Below are 18,498 nucleotides of genomic sequence, written 5' to 3' on the forward strand. Positions count from 1 at the left end.
TTTGGGTTTCTCCTCCGCAGCCCGCACTCCCGGGTACACGTGGTGGGGCGGGGGTGTTTCCTCTCGTCCCCAGCCCCGACACGGGCGCGGGCAGCGCCTCCCGCTGCCGCCCGGGGCGTGGGGCCGCTCCTCGGGCGGGGCCGGGCCGGGCCGGGGGCGGCTCCCGGCGGGGGCGGCGGGCGGTGCCTGCCCCGCGGCGGCGGCTCGGGGCGCCTCGGCCGCGTCCCTGCGGCGGCTGGCGGCGGTCGCGGGCCATGGGGGGGAAGAGCTTCCGCCTCGGCATCCCGACCCTCGCCGTCCTGCTGCTGGCCGCCGCCTCGGAGGGTGCGGAGCCGCCGCCGAGCTGCGAGGCGGTCCGGAAAGTTTTCCAGCTGCGGCGGCTCGGCCCGCTCGGCGGCGTCCCGGAGCTCCCGCGGGCAGGTAAGGCAGAGCCGGCGGGGCAGGAGGCGCCGGGAGCGGCGGGGCCGCCGGCTTGAATTCGGTGCCGCCGGCGGCGATGGGTGGGTGATGCTGGCGGCGGGGCTGGGCCCCACGGGCACATCGGGTCCCCCGCTCTGCCCCCTTACTTAAGAGAGAAGACTCCCTTCTCGAGCTGGAGCACGCCGATACCTGCCTGAAGCGCCCTTGTGCCCGCCCACTTCGACCCGTACCGCGCTTCAGCAGAGCTGCGCTTCAGCCGGGGTCACCCTGGTTCCAGCCGGCCCTGGCAGGCACAGGTACATCGGTGGCAGCGCCAACCTGGAGGCTGGGGACAGCCGCCGAACTGCGCTGGGGCTGCTGGAGTCACTGCTGGGAAACGAGAATTACTGACACCGCTGCAAGTGCTCGGGCTGCGCATTTTCCCTGCTCGATATCTACCTGTCACTGGAATGTAATGGAATAAAATTCCCGGGAAAGGAGAGTCTTCATGGCAATTTCAGTATAGCTAGCATTTGTATCAGCGGTGATTTTTTTTTTTTTTTAAGTAGATGCTGAATGACGGTGCAAAGCTGAATGACATAGTAAGGTGTAGGTTTTTATGTTTAACGTTTTGGTTCCAGGTTTGTGAGAACCTCAGTTGAACTTAGAGGATTAAAGTGCAAGTATTTCAGTGATCAGCAATATAAGATGAGAAAACAACTTTTTTTTTTTTGCCCATCTGTAAAGTGTGTTCATTTTTGTTTGACAAGTTAACTAGTAAATGTGAGTCAGTGCTTTTTAGACAGAAAATGCAACAAAAGATGAGTTAATGTCCCCCTCACTTCAAAATATCAATAACTAACTTCATTTTTTTAAAAAGATAATTTGTGTCATTTTTATTAACTCTGCAAGTTGAGATAAGGTGTACTAGGTTTATTTTAAAGGAATCCCTCCAAAATAGAGCTTTTAATAACTCTGGCTTTAAATGTGTAATGCTTAACAGTCAATATTGGAGTGTGTAGTTTACAAATTGGAGTACTATATTTATTACCAGTATATTTATCAACATGCATGATTGTCTTCTTGTATTGTCCTAACCTAAAGATTTTATAATTGCCTTTGATAAAAAGAAAATAAATGTTTCAATTGGAAAGCCTGATATGAGACAAGTACTGTGCAAATGGAGGTGTTTGGAAAGTGAAATCTGTGTTACAGTCCTGTCGGTGATTCAGTTTTTCTGTGCTGATTATTTGTGTGAATAATCTCAGTATGAATGATATGGTATCACTTTATCTATGTTTTTCTCATTCTGTAGCCTAGTGTAAATTTTGTGCTTTCTCTGTTACTGTTTTTGATTACCATTCATTTGTGTACTAGGGATAGGGAGGAAATATGTTGACTCAAAAGAAATGAACTATAGTACCTTATATATGTTTCTTCTTCTCTGTTCCTTCAATTTCCTCCTTTCTCCTATAATATTTTTATACCACCACTCACTTTCTTCTTTTCATTTTGACTTTTCTGCATTTCCTGCTCGTAGGAAAAGCCATGTTTGAATTGTAAGAATGTATAAAATAATTCCTTTCTCTGACACTGCCCTTGCAAACAGTGGGCAGTAGGAGGTGTGGTACAGCCGTATGGTCAGCAGCTTTTCACTCTTTGAAGGAATTACATTGCTGTGGGCTGCCAGAGTTCTTGTTCTGAGTAGCATTGATCTTAGATATCATTAAACAAATAATTGCAAGCAGTAAAATCTGTCCAGAAGTGCAATGACAAGAAAACGGGGATTAAACGAGTATTTTAGAAGGTTTAGGTGTGATTAAAGGTATTAGTAGGCTCAAAGTGTAATGTGAAGAGAAATGTCAGTTTTTCCTACTGATCTTCTGTATTAAGCCTTCTTCTGAGGCAGGATGTAAAAATATTTTGAAACGTTTTCTGATGACAGAAGAAATGTGTTTGTGTACATGACGCACACATGTACCTGTAAAACACATGCATTTCTTGTAGGTGTCCACTTATGAAAATAGGTGTCCGAGCTTGCTGCCTTTACAAGCTTTAATTTTGGTGCTGAAATGTGGGCATCTAGCAGCATTTTAATTTTCCTAAGGCTTCCATCATCTTCCCAATGGGGCTGAGAGATGTAATAACTCTGGGAAACTTACATCTTTCTGGTAGTGCAGTGTGCAGTGGGTGGGATATCTTTGGCATCTCAGGTGCTCCTCAGGGCAACCACAGCGGACAGCTAGTGCCGCTTGTGGAATCTTGGAGCTACTCCATTATCAAATGTTAGTGTTGGCTTCAGAATAAGCTGCATAAATACCTCTACTGCATTGCCTCTATGTCTTTATTTTAGTGGTACCTTAGACACAACTTGTTTAAGAACACTTTCATTTAAATGTCCTAAGCAGTCTCTTTGGGGTAGAGTGTGGTCAGCAGCTGAGGTACAGCAGGAATGCTGGTTGATGTATGGTTTTGTATGCAGTGGAAGTAAATAAAATTACAGGGTTTATATTTGCCTTGTTTTTGTTAAATGTATATTCTTTCCTCTTCTTGGTAGGAATAAAAACAGCAGCCTTATTTCAGTAGATCATGCAAATTCTAGTTCTGGAGATGGTCATGTGTCTGTATTTTGAATATATTTTAGCTCAAAACCCAATACATTATTTTATATAATTAGTTTTGCAGCAATTGTATAAAGATTGTGTATCTTTAAGGGAGAAAAAAATACTTCTGTCATCCTATGCAGAAATGACATAAACACAAAGATGATCTTGAAGGATATGAAAACTATGAATTTGAGTTTGTGTTATCATCCACATAGGACAGGATATAATAGTGTTGAAAATGGAAACTAATAATCAAGATATATATATATTTTTTTTTTCCAATCCCAAGGTACTTATTGCTACCCCTAGCAATCAAGACATTTGACTAACTGTTCTCGGTCTTTTGTAAATGTGATTTGGGAGCTATAGTACAAACTTATGCTCAGTCCCATCACATGTTATATTGGAGCATTTATTGTATTCATGCTGATTTTAAGTGTTAGTTGCAAAAATACTTTGTTTTTTTCCTGTCTGGTTCTGTGCTACAAGTACATTTTTGGAGGGACTATACAGAGTAACCTCAGTAATTAAAAATCTTAAAAACCACTTTTTTTGCTGTATGAAGAACTAAATAAAAAGTGCTCAAAGGTTAGGTCTGGAGTTATTTTATTTTTGTGGATCAATATGACTTGGATTATTAAAAAAAGAAATTGTTGTCTGCAAAATACTTTTTAACATATTTTTATTTCCTATGTTCAAGGTATTTTATATCCTTTCTGGTATTGTAACCTAAGATTTCTTGAAGATTTCTACTTTTTTACCCTATATGCTAGTAAATCTAGAGCTTTTAGCTAATTTCAGCAGCTCTTTTTTTTCAGACAGATTAAATGAGCGCTCTGGGCTGTTCTTGTTATCTCTGTTGCAAATAATATTTATTTTCTGATTTCTTTTTCTCAGAATACCTAGAATAGAGAAGTTGTGGATCCTCAGTCCCTGGAAGTGTTCAAGGCCAGGCATGATGGGGCTCTGAAAAACCTCGTCTAATGAAATATGTCCCTGCCCTTCTTGGAGGGTTGGAACTATATATTCTGTAAGGTCTTTCCAACCCAGACCATTCTATAATACAATTTTAGCAGTAGCAGAATAGGATGGCTGGTAAACCATTCACTCATGCCTACCCTCTGGTAGGTACATCAGTAAAAAAATGTTCAGGCTTCTGTTTGCACTGAAAAGCTGAATTCTGTGGCTTATTGGAAAATGTTACATTTACTATTACTGTAGAATCAAACAATTCCCAATTAAGTGGGGGGAAAAAAGTGCTGGAGATATTTTTTCTCGGCAGTTTGTTTCTGTTTGTTTGTTTTTTTTGGTTTTGAGTTGGTTTCTTTTTTTCCAGGGATTAATCTAGGCTTCTTTTTAGCAAACACTGGGAGATGATGTCTGCAATTATGAGAACAAGAAGCATAAAAGAGAGTGAAGACTGTGATTAGTATAAATTTTACTGTAAGGGCTTTTTGGTAGAGAACCATTATGAATATTAAATTGAATAAATGAGAAAGACCATGCTGGAAGGATGAGATAATGTCAGAAAAAGTTGGTCTGTGGTAGTATTGTTAATTCAAGTTAAATATTCTTGCTAACTCCCCTTAAAGTAACAATAGAAGTCAGTTTAAAATCCAGCAGGTTACTTTAATGCAATTCTAAGATCATATCTGAAATTTAATTTGGGTTTCTAGTATAATTTACATTACAGTAATTTGGATTTTGGTTCTACCTCAAGTCAAATTAATTTTTTTTTTTTCTTTTGTTGTATGGAGGCAGGGACACTTCTAATTACTCTATTTGTCTAATAGACATTCAGAGCTCTGGAATATGATTTAGTCAGAGAAAGAAAGTTAATTGCTCTGTCAAATCAGTTACTGATGTTCATTATATCACATCTGTTTTTGTAAGGACTGTTGCCAGCAGCATAATTTTATGTGTGTGAACATTTCACCCCTGGATCCACAAAATGATCACTGTGAAAAAAAATCAACAGTATTTTGAGATTAAAATCAACAAAAAAGTGGGCTCAGCTATATAGCAGTTCCCCTATCTCAATGTCCAATCTTTCAGCTTCTTTAGGAAGTCATCAGTGCTCAGTAGTCTTGATCTGGCTGGGTTGGCCTGAAAGGTGGTGCTGCTCAGTAGAAGACAGAGGACTGCCTCCTGACTCTCATGTCAAGTGGAACAGACCAGGGTTATGTCTACATTGCTTAAGGCTGGTGTCCTGTGGAAGGAATGGACTGTCCTCACTCCATAGGATTTTCTCTTGAATCTTCTTGGGAGCCAATATTATGCTTTTGTGATGTCAAGACACTGTTAGTTCCCCTGCCCTGAAGTTCAAGCAGTCTCAAAAACAGGAGGGCTTTTGGACAGGATAGCATGTTTTGTTCTGTGCACTGTAGCATGAGTGTGTTGAAGGCTTCACCTTGCTGGCATGCTTCTTAGTAGGCAGGAAGATGAGCTTGGAGTGTATAAGGAAGGAGCCAAACTTGTTCTACAGTGTTGTCTGGAGTGCCCTTTGAAAGCAGTATATAGAATACGCCATCTCTTGAAGTGCAGGTGAGAGAAATACTGACACCTGCTGAATAGAGCCACAGAAGTGGGATGATAGTTAACAGCATTGACAGTTACAGGTGCTTGAGGCTTCTCTTTTACTGAGAAAAGCTGAAGTACTTTACAATCATAGTAATAGCAAGTAATGCTAAGTCTGGAGTGGTGATTGTAACAAAAATAAGTTAATAAATATTAAAGGATAAGCATGGGTCTGAAGCAGGTTCCAAATCCATTTTGAAATAAACCACTGATTTGACAATTGCTTCCAAGCCATATGGCATTTCAGTGCTGGTTTTTGAAAGATTGTTTGTCATGACGATCCTAAGTCTGTTTTGGGATTTTTCAGACCCAGCATGTGATCTCTTGAAAGTTGAAATAAACTGACAGATATTTACCACAGATCTGGCATTTGCTCTTCCTGGCAGTTAATGTCCTCATCCTGTCAGCGTTTGTTTATCTCAGGACACTGAAAATATAGATTTGTACAGCTGAGATCATGAATAAAAGTTTGAAATCAGTTGCAGATAGGTAAACTTGCACCTTGGAACAATTATGTTTTTCTTCCCAAACTGTCTTTCCTAGACTCATCGAGATTGCTTTCAGTTCTAATACCATAACTGCTTGCTTCAATATATTTTTATTACAGGCTAAGCTATTTCAGTTCTAGCTGTCTTTTGATCTTGTCTCAAAGTGGATCACAGTGTAGAGCCATCAGAATTTGGTACTGAAAAGAGCCAATATGCCTTTTTGGAGTAGAAAGTGTTTTCTGCCTCTAATTTCAAAATTGGTTATTGATAAAACAATTCTTGTGGAAGATGGAAAGTTCTTTAGATGTAAAAACTCAGAAAATAATTGTGTGTTTTTTTAATATTGCTTGTACGTAAATGGAAAGACCTGTTTCATGTTCTGGTTTATGTGTCTTCTGAAACATTATCTATAAGCTCTTCCTTGTTCTGTAGATCTCTAAAAAAACAAATGGAAAACCACTCTGTGGGTTTTGAGCAATAATTTAATTTTTAGTCAGTTGGGTTCTTTGTATGTTGTATTTGGTTACTTTTTCCTGGGCAGTGAAAGCAGCTGTGTTTAATGAGCTGGAACAAAAGTAGGTCAATAAAATGTACTTCATATGTACATGATTAGCAGTCTTAAAACTATAAAACAAAATTCACTTAGGATTGGGAATGAGATCTGTGTTCAAAAGATGCTGCTTAAAAAATACTTTTCATACAATCAAGGGAATAAAATAATACTGAAGAGCCAGCTGAAGCCATATACAAATATTCATTATTATTTTAGAGTTTTGCTGAAATTGTGTCTTTTTGAAGCTGTACTCAAGTCCATAAAGACTAGATAAAGTTTCAAATTAGCTTCTGTAGCAGTGATCTTCTGCTTTACAAGTATATCTGTATATCTATACTTCTGCTTTACAAGTGGCAAAGGTTTGAAAGCTAAGCTGTGCCTAACAATTATTTAAAATATTAATAAGATTTTAATAGACCTAATTTTTACCTCATTTCAATATTAGACAAGTATTATTCATGCCTGTGCCTGCATACAGAGGGAACCGCATGTGAGCAGTTACCCTGTATATTATTTGTTAATAACTAAAATGTAGAAGTTGAAAGGTCATGCAGATAAAAACAAGTTTCTCACTATGTTTCCCTGAAATCTTGTCATACCTGTCAGTGAAATAACATATTTGAGAGCACAATTTGGATTGGACTGTTAAGTTTTATATTGATATAATTTAAAGTCTCATATTTTTTCTTTCATGATATGTTTATTCTTTATATTAGAAAGCATTGTTTAGATACAGTATTAAAAAAGAAAAAATATTTTGAATGCCACATGATAACAAGGAAGGTGAATGATGCTTTTTATGCTTTACTATGCTCCAGTTGTAAAGTTATAAAAGTACTGAATTTTCCCTCTGGAATTTCAGCCTGCCTGAAATTAAAAACAAATACTCCTTTGTAGAAGTGTCTCAAATCTATTAGGGAAGTAGGTAGTTGGTGTCACAGATTCGTGGGAGTGTTTGACATTAGAGAAGGATGCAGGGAGATTAGACTAGAAGTTAGGGCTGCTCCATGTAGAAGTTAATATAAATGTGTTCATTATGCACCTGTCAGGAGTGGGCTTTCCACTGGTGTGTTTGTAATGTTTGGAAGTAGTTAGACTTTTTTGTAGTCCGAGATTGACAGAAGCACAAGAGTGCCAGCTGTGAGCTGCTCCAGCAGTTCAGTATTCTAGCGGATCATAGAATCACAGAGCAATTTGTGTTGGAAGGGACTTCTAAAGGTCATCTGGTCTGCAATGAGCAGGGACATCTTCAACTAGATCAGGTTGCCCAGAGCCTCATCTAAGCAGATTTTGAGTGTTTCTAGGAGTGGGACATCTGCCACCTGTAACGTGATGTACAGTGCATAGTCAACATATTTTACCAACATTGTTTAGCAATATTCACAGCTGGAACAAGATTACATTGTCAGGGAAATTGTATTATATGACTTTAATTAACTGTAATAAGTGTACTATTCGCACAGAATTTTAATTAGTATCCCCTTCTGTTGAATAAGACCAAATGTTTTAAAGCTTTTGGTGTTTCTTCTATGTGTCAATACCCATGTAAAAAAAACCACAAACCGTAGCTGTTTTCTAGGTGTTTGTGTTTTGCGAACTTCTGTTTTTTGTTAATCAGTAATACTGCCTTTTCCTTAGGTGTTGATCTCCAGGTTTGTACTTCGAAAAATCCAACGTGCTGTACCAAAAAGATGGAAGAAAGGTATCAGATTGCAGCAAAGCAAGATATACAGCAAGTGCTTCAAACATCAAGTGCTACATTAAAATTTTTAATATCTCATAATGCAGCTGCTTTTCAAGGTAAAGCTTTCTGCTTTTTGTTTCCAAACTTGTTAATACTTTTCTTGATTTTCATATTTGATTATTTATGACGTAATAAAGGTTATATGTTAATTTTTAGCTTCCTCCTTTGCTTTTATGCTTTCAAATGAGGACTACTAAATCATGCAGGTGATTAGAAAACTGCATTGCTTTTGGAATTTGTGGCCTTTAAAAAATTTTATTTGAGAAAAAGTAAGACATCATTCTAGTAAGACACTTTGATTTTAATTGTAAACCTGTAACTTCACATTTCTCTTTAACTGCTTTTACTGGAGTCATACTAAAATGCAAAATTAGTGCCTGGAGTACTATGAAAGAGAGATTTTTGTTACATCACTGTTTCCATCCACTATATTCTTTGTCTTTTTCTTGTAGACATTCTTGGGTAGTTTATTTTTGAGATTTTGAGGTTCTTTTTTCAGATCTAGTTTTTCAGACTTTTGAGCTTCTAAATGTAATTGAAAAAAATTGCACATTGAGTGATAGTTGTTTTAATAAACAACAGGAGGTTACCCAATAAATAATAGTTATTTGGACTGGTGGTGGGGTTTCCTTTTTGTGATAACTCTTCATATACTATTCATTTCTTTTTGATTTAATTGGGCATATGTTAATGCAGAAATTGGTTAAGGAGCTGAGAAGATATGAAAATAGTAGAGGTATGAGGTTGTACGTGATGGAAGGAGATAGAGTTTACGTGTGTTGAGGACAAAGCCCTAAAGTCTTGTCATTTGTCTGTTAATATGTACTTATTAACCTTTATGACCACTTCATTAGAATGGATAACGTTTTAACTTCATACAGGCTTGGGAAGTTGTCCTTCTGGCAACTCTTGTTTTTAACCTGTGATCCTGAAATAATTAGCTGAATGGGATCCTGAAATGCAAAGTTGACTTTGTAGTCCTAAAGACTTTGTAGTCTTTTTTTTTTTTTTTTTTTTTTTTTTTTTTTTTTTTTTAAATTTAGGCTTTCTAATGCTAAAAGCAAGCTGGAGTTTTGAGTTGCTCTCCACCTTTTAGGAGTTTTGCCACTTGGCCTGCCTAACACAGCTGTCAGAGGGTGTTACAATCAGGGAATCATTGATAAAATGTACAGAGAAATCTTTTACTCTCTTTTCTGCCTTTGTTCTTCCTTTCAAGTTCTGTGTATTATCTTTTTCTTGGTACCATATAAGTTAACCTAGAGTTTGCTACATTTTATAATATGTTAACTTTGGTCCATCATTTGCATTTAAACAAATACTTTTAAAAGCATATGCTTAAAGGGAAATCTCTTTTATCTTACACATTTCATGTATTTTCAAAGTACATGCTTTAGTCTTTACTAGTTTTGTCTTTGTTTTCCTTTTATGTAAAGAAGCATAACAGAGAGAATATTGCATGGATTACTTGGATTTAAAACCTTTTTTAACCTTGAAATAATTATTTGTGGAAAAACATGGTATGAATATGCCACTAAATTTTGAGGAATTGCTACCACAGCTAACTAAAATTAAAGCTAAGTGATGTCAGATTCAGAAACAATAATGAGATACTGCTGATGTTTTTTCAGCTTGGAATTCTAGGTACATACTAAGACATTCTATCTGAATTAAATTTTTGACCCTGCTTTGAGCAGGACTTTGGGCTGGACACGTCTTTAAGTCCTTTGCAATCTGAATTATATTATGACAGGGTGCCTATCTTACCACTAAATGTTTAGGCATTCCTTTATGTTTAGATGAGGCTGGGCTGGGCAGCTAGGAGTGTGATTATCTCTTCTGATACTTCGGCAACTGGACAGACGTCTCAGGAGTCATTCAGAAAGCGTGAAGGGGAATGTTGGGTGTGTAGAGAAGGGAGCAGATGTCATGAATTTTGTCACTGGTGTCACCTGCCTCTTCATAAAGTATGCTGAGGTGGGTCTTAAAGGGGTGGACTAGATTCCAGCAGAACAAATAGCTAATTTTGTCTCAGTTTCTTACATATTCAGTAGAGAGAAGTAGACAGCTAAAATAAATGATCCGTATCTGACTCTGCAGGTCTTCAGAGGTGTGTTTTCATTCAGCATTAAATACAGTCTAGAGATGCTAAGTCTTCAGGGTGTCTAACTACAAGGGACTTTATGGTGACCGTGTTGGTGAAATGAGGCAGCTGTCTGCCTATCTGTCTATTAATTTGTTATGTGTGTGCATGTGTCTTTATATAAGAGTAAATTAATCTATATATATTGACATTTCTTTGTCACCTTCTAATGTTTGTGAAACTTCTGTGGTTCTGTATTAGGGTAAGTGCTGCTTCCTGACAGTACAGGAACTATTGGCAATTTCCAAATTTTGCAAAAATTCCATGCCTCTTAGGTCAAGCTATGTGGTGCAATTGCTCCACTTGTGTACTGGGTCCTACTGAGCACTGTTAGTTTTTTCCTTATGGTTCAGGGTGTTTCAGAATGTTAATTTTCTTTTTTGTTTTGAATCTATTTCTCTTTTAATAACTTTGAGGGCCAGTAAGGGAACAGAAGGATGGGTGGCAATGAAGTTAAATAAGATAGATATTAATCTGGTAAGTGGGAGATACATTATGGAGAGCAATAAATAATTTTTCCCTTGGGAAAGGTGACTAGAGAACTTAAGTTGTATGATAATTTTGTTTCAAGACAGTAATTTTCATAGGATAATATTGCACATTTCTGAGTTTTAGTATTTCTTATCTTAGTATTTAGGAGGTGATTGTTGCTGCTGTACAGGGATTGCTATAACATCTCCATTCTAGTAACCGTAAACCCAAATCCTTTTTAAATCTTAATTGCATGCCATAGACATATCTCAATATGTACACACTCACTTTGTACAGTTCTTAGATGTTACTCAAAGTTTACCCTGACCTTTGTCTATACCTATTATCAAAAGATTAACAAGTGCTAACAGGCTTACAGTGTAGTCACATTGCAGTGCTGGTTTTCATGTAGAGAAAAAAAGAAATCCCTACAATTTCTAAAATTTTGAGAGGAATTGTATAGGCATCTAAGAATCTGGTGATCTGCTATAGGATGATGTGCTGTGCAACAGATCTCGAGTCACTTCACTATTTTTCCACAAGAGAGCTTGTAACCCTTTAAAAAGTGGCCATGTATGACATAGAACAAGGTAACAGCTTGTCTGGTTGAAAGGGAAATTCAGAGATTAGAATTTAGTTGTGGAGTCTAAAGCAAATTAACTTTTCTTTGTGCTACTGTATTTGGCAATTCTAGTACTGTAGCATAGTTTTTATAAATATGGAAGCATCAATCATTTCTGAATGGGGCTGCCTGTCACTGAAACAGAGATCTTGTCTGTATGCAGTAGGTTATAAGCTGCACTCTTTAGAGCATTACCTGACATTTCCACTGTGTAGGAAAAATTTACTACCTTTGCCATGTAAGTTCTGAAGTGTATTGACTCAGGCTTTCTTGATGAATTTTCATGTTTTTCTATTAAATTATTGCTACAGAGTAGATCAATTTCCACATTATCCTAGAGCAGAATTAAATGAAGTCAAATTGTTGCATCATATTGTTTGAGATCACAGTACAATTATTACATTAAAATAGGAAAAAGTTTTAGTAGCTAAAGTAACTTGTATGAACTAGAAAATGGGTTGAAATCTTCTGAGCTCTTTCTCTGGTAAGCCGTAAGACATAACGGAATTTCTCCTAATCTTTGTGAAACTAAATGTGCTCTGGCACTAATTCAATTGCTTTCCACTTGTGAAGTTTTCTGAAGAATGATTTGAAGATCAGAAAACTTCTAGCTAGAGCTGCTGTATCTCTCATGGTTTTGAATGATATGTTGCCTGTCAGATCATTTGCAATGCAAACTGCTTTGATGTTTAACATCTTCTTCTTTTGCATCTCCATAATCCTTTATATTTTAAGTGTGATATAAATAACCCTAAATCTAAATACTGGTGAATCCCACTTCTTTTAATTAAATGAAACTTAAGGATTCTGTTAAAATACAAAAATGAGGACAGGTTGAGAGACTCCATTTGTCACTCTGTTATATTGAGGGATAAGAGTCTCAAAAATATCTGTGGTTCACCAGGGCTATATTCCTCTTTCTCAATTGCTCTGCAGCCCTTCCTCACAACTATGATCATGCTCCCCTCTGGACTGAAAAAGTAGGGAATTTTAATAGCCCAGAAGAATAATTATACCCACTGATTGGTCTAAGGAACAAAGCTGTTATACAGACTTTATTAACTTCAGCAATCATCTATTCATATAGTATTTTGAGTGCTTTATAATAAAAAAGCAGGATAAACATTATGCTAATATAACTTAGATTTGGACCCGGTATGTCTGTATATACGTAAAACACAGCACTAAGGGACTGCTGTAAGTGCAGAAATGTAGAGATTTAAATTAATACCTAAAATTTCATTATTAATCCTGAGTTTTACTTCTATATTGCAAGCAAGTCTTTTATCATTCCAAAGGAGTTTGGTTTTACTCTATCTCATTCTTATCTTTAGATACTTACTTGCATATATGTGTGTTGTGCCTGTAGGCACTCCTGGGGTATATGTATGTACCTATACATGCACAGGGATTTAATGGGCTTCTGTAACAGTTTTCGCCACATCTGTCTTTCCTTAAATTGTTCGTTTCAAGTGTGCATTTATGCTCCTGTGTTCTAGTCTCAGCCTGTTCACTTACCATCAATTATTTGTCCTAGTTACAATAGTGTCTGAGTTACAATTAAGGTGCACTGTTCAGTCTCATACTTGGTGAGTACTAACATTTTTTTTTCATATTTTTGTTAGTACCCAGATAACTACTATTTTGGTTTATGTTTCTGTAACACAGTGATCAGCATAGACATATGCTAATTTAGAGTTTTTTATGCTATATGTAGTTCTTATGCATTTGAAAAAGGAAGTGAGGTACAAATTTAAAGTATCATTCCCTTAGGAGCAGTGGTCATAGAAAATTTGTATTTTAATGGATGCCTGCTTCCTCCTTATTCTGAGAACTTTGGGAAGGTAATAGCTGACAAAATGCAGGAGTTTGAAAGACTGAACTCCAGCAGAGAAGGTAGTATAAAATTGATGGTTTTGAATGAATGTTTAATATTATTTCAAAGGTAGAATTGCCTGCAGCCTTTTAGATTTCCAAGTCTTTCAAATACACATGGAAGTTTTCACTTAGTATTTTTATTCTGTGTTAAGAAAAATGAAAAACCCAAAAAGTTAGCAAGTCTTGTTGAAAGACAGAATTCAAAATAGTCCTGACACAATGGAGTCAAAAGTGTGAAAAAATTGTTGTTCAATAGCAGCAAATACAAAGTGCTCCATTTAGCTGGGGAGGAGCAGTTGAAGACATAATAGTATGGGGGATATCGTGCAATGGATTTGTTCTGTAGGAGAAGTTCTGTGAATAATGGTAGATCAAAAGATGACAAAAGTCAGCAGTTTCATACTGCTGTCAGGCAGGCAACAATTTTAAGATTCTTAAACAGAAAGAAGACATTGTGAATTGAAACGTCTGTTTTGAATTGGTAAACTGAAGAACATTGTTCAGTTTTGGGTAGTGTACTTGAAAGACACAGACCAATTGGAAAGAAGAGAGAAAACGTATGCTCTGAAATCTACATAGAGAAAAAACTACACATAGAAAAGTGCTTATCTGTACTCCTTTATAGTAGATAAAGCCCCACTGGTGTCATACTGCAGTATAGAAAATACCGACCTGATATTAGCAAATATTTTCCAATGACAACATTAAAATGCTTTTGGGTAACAATTTTGGGAATTCTATGTCTTAGAAACAAGCTGGACAAGAAGACAGTTGCCAAGAATTAGTTGTAAAGTTAGACTGGACTACTCAACAGACTTTTCTTGGCCTTAGGTTTAAAATGTGATTTACATAGAAAGGCTAAATGATTTGAATGTTTTAACTAGTTTTAAGATTAATCTGTGGGTGTTATGCTCTAGCAAAAAGGATTTGTTGATTAACCTCTCTCCAAGATTACACAGTTCTTTAACATAATGGGGTGGATACTTCAATCATAAAGACTCTTGCAGAATGGGTTTAAATTTATAATATTATATATCAGTATTAAAAGAACACGAATTCGTTCATAACTTGATACAATTTTTTCATTATTAGTTCTACAGTGGAACTATAGTGTATAGAACTAACAGATCTGCACACTGTCACTTCAACAGATACTTTACTATTATGAACTACATATTATACATGGGAAATTCAAAGAATTGTGCAGTTTTTACAGTACAGATAGTCTTTATTTTAAACCTTTTTTAGTTTTCAAATTGTGTCTTTGTGTACCTGACATACTTCTTAGAAGTGGAATCAGGTACTGCATTTCAAAGGAGAGTTTTACTGCATTACTGCATTTACCTTTTGAGAGGTAAACCCAGTTTGGTTTCCCAACAGACATAAACCTGACGTTATCTGGTCTTGCATGGAATTTTTAAAGATAGGTATATTTACATCTAGAGTGAATAAATCAGACTGCATTTTAAGTGACTTTTTAAATTATAAAACCATTGTGTCAAAACAGCAGAAAGGAAAAGTAAGGGAGGATATAAATGCTTCAAATTAGAATTAATGAAACATTGAAATGCATTATTAGAAAATGTAGAAAACCAAGGACTGGCTTTCCTGTAAAAAAGTTCTACCTGTACTTGAAGTAGGTGGAAGTATAGTAAAGAGATAATTAAGTCAGGTAATATGCAAAAAAGGACTGTATTGTACACATAAACCTGGGAGGAGAATTTTGCTCCTGTGGAGACAAAAACTGAAGGTTGTCATTGTGGACCTCAGGACGTGCCAAATGTCACTGGAAACCTATGCTTAGATAGCTGAGCTGAGCCCAGTGTCACCATTAGCTGCAATGACAGCTCGGACACTTAGCTAAATTTCATGCACGTAGATACCTACACTGAGGTGTGTCTGAAGCTGTGCCCCAGTGAGTCTGTTCTACACATCGAAGTAAGAGCCCTCAGAAGTTCCCCTACTCTCTGAAATCTTACAGCCCCCCTATCTGCCAGTGCAAGCCTGTGATTAAAGTTTGGGAGCAAAAGCAGGTTATTGAGCACTAAGCTCACACTTGAATTTCCATCCTATCAGTTGCTTGGAGGTGATTGCTTTTATTGTGGCTCACTGCTTCCCTTCTGCTGGAGAGGTAGAAATGTGCAAGAAGAGATATATTGTAAATCTATTGTTCACTCTTATCACGGGCAATTTGCTTACGTGCAAAATAAGAAGTGAATATCTACTTTCTGTTTTTCTTGAATTAAGCAGAAAGGTATGTGTGTCATGTAACAAAGTAGGAGACAGTGATTTTAACAGTGGTAATGAAACAACTTATATAAAACACGTCATGAGCAAGTGTAAGTAGCTGTACTTTGATTCTTAAAAGATCTGTTGATACAAGTAATATCCATTTTTAATAAAGCTACAAATTTCATCTTATATTAAAGGCTTGAACATAGGTCTGTGCAGACTAGAGGAGTGCCATGATAGAAATTTGCTGATCCTTGAGTTCTGGAAGAGAACATTTTGTTTTCACTATTTCAGTGCATTTGAAACGCATATGCATTGCAGGTCAGAATGTAGCATGCAGCATGCTACAGATGTGCAATAGATCAGCTGCCTAGCCATTCAGTACCTGTACAGTAGCCATTTATATAGGGGTTTTCAGTAATGCCTAAAAATACAGCAGAATTTACTGAGGAGAGTTGGCTCTTTTCTGGGCTGTTTATTTCGCAGTGTGTAACTCTTCCCTGTTCCAGTTGTCTTGGTCTGTATACCTAATTAATATCCACTGTGACAGAAGCAAAATGAAAAATTAACCTTGTAGTTTGGTAGTTAGGGTACTTGTGTGCCACAAAGCAAGGGTACTGCTCCAGTGAGTATTTTTAATTATTTGTATAATTTATAAATACAGTCTGCACTCACAGGCCTGAAACAGTTTAGAACAAGTTTTTTCAAGATACGTAGGAGCTCTGGGCTGGATATACTTCCAGTGTCCAAATCTCATCTATTTTATTGCATTTTTCAGTGACTCCTCTAAGGTCACCAGACTTTTAAAAAAGGGAATTATTTGCTGATTGGGAGAATATTAACTAACTTCTCTTAAGAATGAGGAGATACATGTCTAAATTCCAGTGGACATTTCCCTCCACTGCTTCCACTGTGATAGCCATGGTCTGGCTGCTTGTGGAAATAAACTTGTGCAAAGTATAGAAAATATGTTCTGCAGGGCCAGGTTTGCTGAGAAAAGTTCTTTCAAATTGAGTTGATGTGTTATTTTTAAACTGCAGCCTACCAATCCTTGTTCCATACTTGTGTAAAACACATTATGGATATATAAATATATTTATTTATTGTTAGGCATCTGAAAATAATTAAATATTTGAAGTATTCCTTGTTATTTATGTTGTGCCTATGAGGTCTTCTGAGTTTTGTAAAATGGGATAATGTAGTTATAATTTACAATGTTTATAGATGTACAGAGAAGGACTAGAAAGTAAAAGTTATAAAATGGTTTTCCTTTGTGTTTCCATTATGTCATAACAGTTTCAAACTAAAATAGTTTACAAGCTAATTTTCTTTGTTTTCCCTAACACAATTTTAATGTCATGTTATTTTAAACAGATTGCTGCTAACGTAAAATGCCTGATTTTCACCAGGAGTAGTTTTTTTCACTCCAGATCTGTTACTTAAAAGTTGTAAGCCAGAATCCTATAAGCAAAGTAAGACCTAGTTCAACCATGTTAAAATTCTATGTACATTTTAATTTGATTTCAGCTGTTTGACCATGTTATACTGAAGCTATTACCTGGCTCAGTGGTCCCACAGACAATTTCCTTTTCTCATTCCGATTTTATTGTAAATGATTGTCAGCATAGTACAGGAAACTGCAAATTCAATTTTGATCAGTCCCATGAGAGACTTGATTCTTCATTACTTACTATTGTTGTTTTGAAGATAAATTGAAATAGCTATCTAATTTAAGGGTTTCCTTCAGAGTAGAGGATTAGAATCTGTAATTTGTTTTATGCAAGGTCTTTTTCTTTATTGTGTTATTAGGTAGAAGCTAATATTTAAGGAACCTTTTGTAGTGATTGCTCCCATGGGAAAGATGTAGCTATTCATTTAATAATTCTGTTTTATATTTAATGGTTTATTAAGCTGGCTTTTTTTAATAAATTTTTTTTTTTTTTACACCTGGGGATTATAAACCTGCTGTTCTCTTTTAAAGACAATGTTTTTTGAGTACTTATTATAATTTAGGATTTAAAGATAGCTCTTCCTCCACTCACTGCACTTAGTCCTTACTGTGAGGCAGATTAATGACCTCTTTGGTTTAAAGAACTTTGATTTTACTTCCTCTTTCAGTGCTGTTACTGTGGTACAAACTAGCCCAGAGCATGAAAGATGAAATAGTGAGAAGTTAGAAGGGCACCATGAAGAGAAAAAAAGGTTAACTGCCTAAGAACAAAATGGTTTAATGGCATAATTCAGTGTGACCCTCCCAGAGGCAAGGTGTGAACAGTAGGTCATTGGGATGAGATTAAGGGCTTGATTCAGCTGCAGAACAGGCATCTCTCTAGTGCTGTTTTAGCTGTCTTAGGGTGTCATTTCTGTCCTCCAGGCCAAACACTGCAGCAAGGTGCTGATCCCACAGAGGATATCCTGCAAAACCTTGAGAAAAGTAAAAGTCTGTATTCGGGGCAAAAGATACAAGTTCACTCTTTCAGAATGTTGAAGTTAACAATGAAGTGTCTACATGTCAGGTCAGGGCATTTAGTCCCATCATGTTCAAAGGAAATGAGATCAAATATGTCTTTTTTAAATGGAGTCAAGTAACTCCAATGATTACTCCTTTTTGCTTACATGCTTACATCTTATGTACATACTGCATATAAGAGATATGTATATTCTGAAAGTAAGGGTCTAAGTTATATTGAAACCCTAGACAATGTCACTGCTACAGAAAGAGTCACAAGAGCCTAGGGAAAGATTTTAAAAATTGCAATGAAATTGCTGCTTTTCAGGAACACCCCAC

General features: G+C 36.9%; 1 protein-coding gene across 1 annotated transcript in view; it reads left to right on the top strand.

The window, feature by feature from the left end:
* Positions 1 to 251: 251 nt before the first annotated feature.
* The window catches only part of LOC144245925 (glypican-5-like), a 42,661-nt gene continuing 24,414 nt past the window's right edge, over positions 252 to 18,498 (top strand). The window contains exons 1-2 of the mRNA XM_077781484.1: positions 252 to 420; positions 8,262 to 8,423. Coding sequence (XP_077637610.1) covers positions 255 to 420; positions 8,262 to 8,423 — 328 coding nt within the window. The 5' untranslated portion in view covers positions 252 to 254. The remainder of the gene's footprint in view (positions 421 to 8,261; positions 8,424 to 18,498) is intronic.

This window comes from Lonchura striata, chromosome 2 (assembly GCF_046129695.1).
Source record: "Lonchura striata isolate bLonStr1 chromosome 2, bLonStr1.mat, whole genome shotgun sequence".
NCBI classification, from domain to species: domain Eukaryota; kingdom Metazoa; phylum Chordata; class Aves; order Passeriformes; family Estrildidae; genus Lonchura; species Lonchura striata.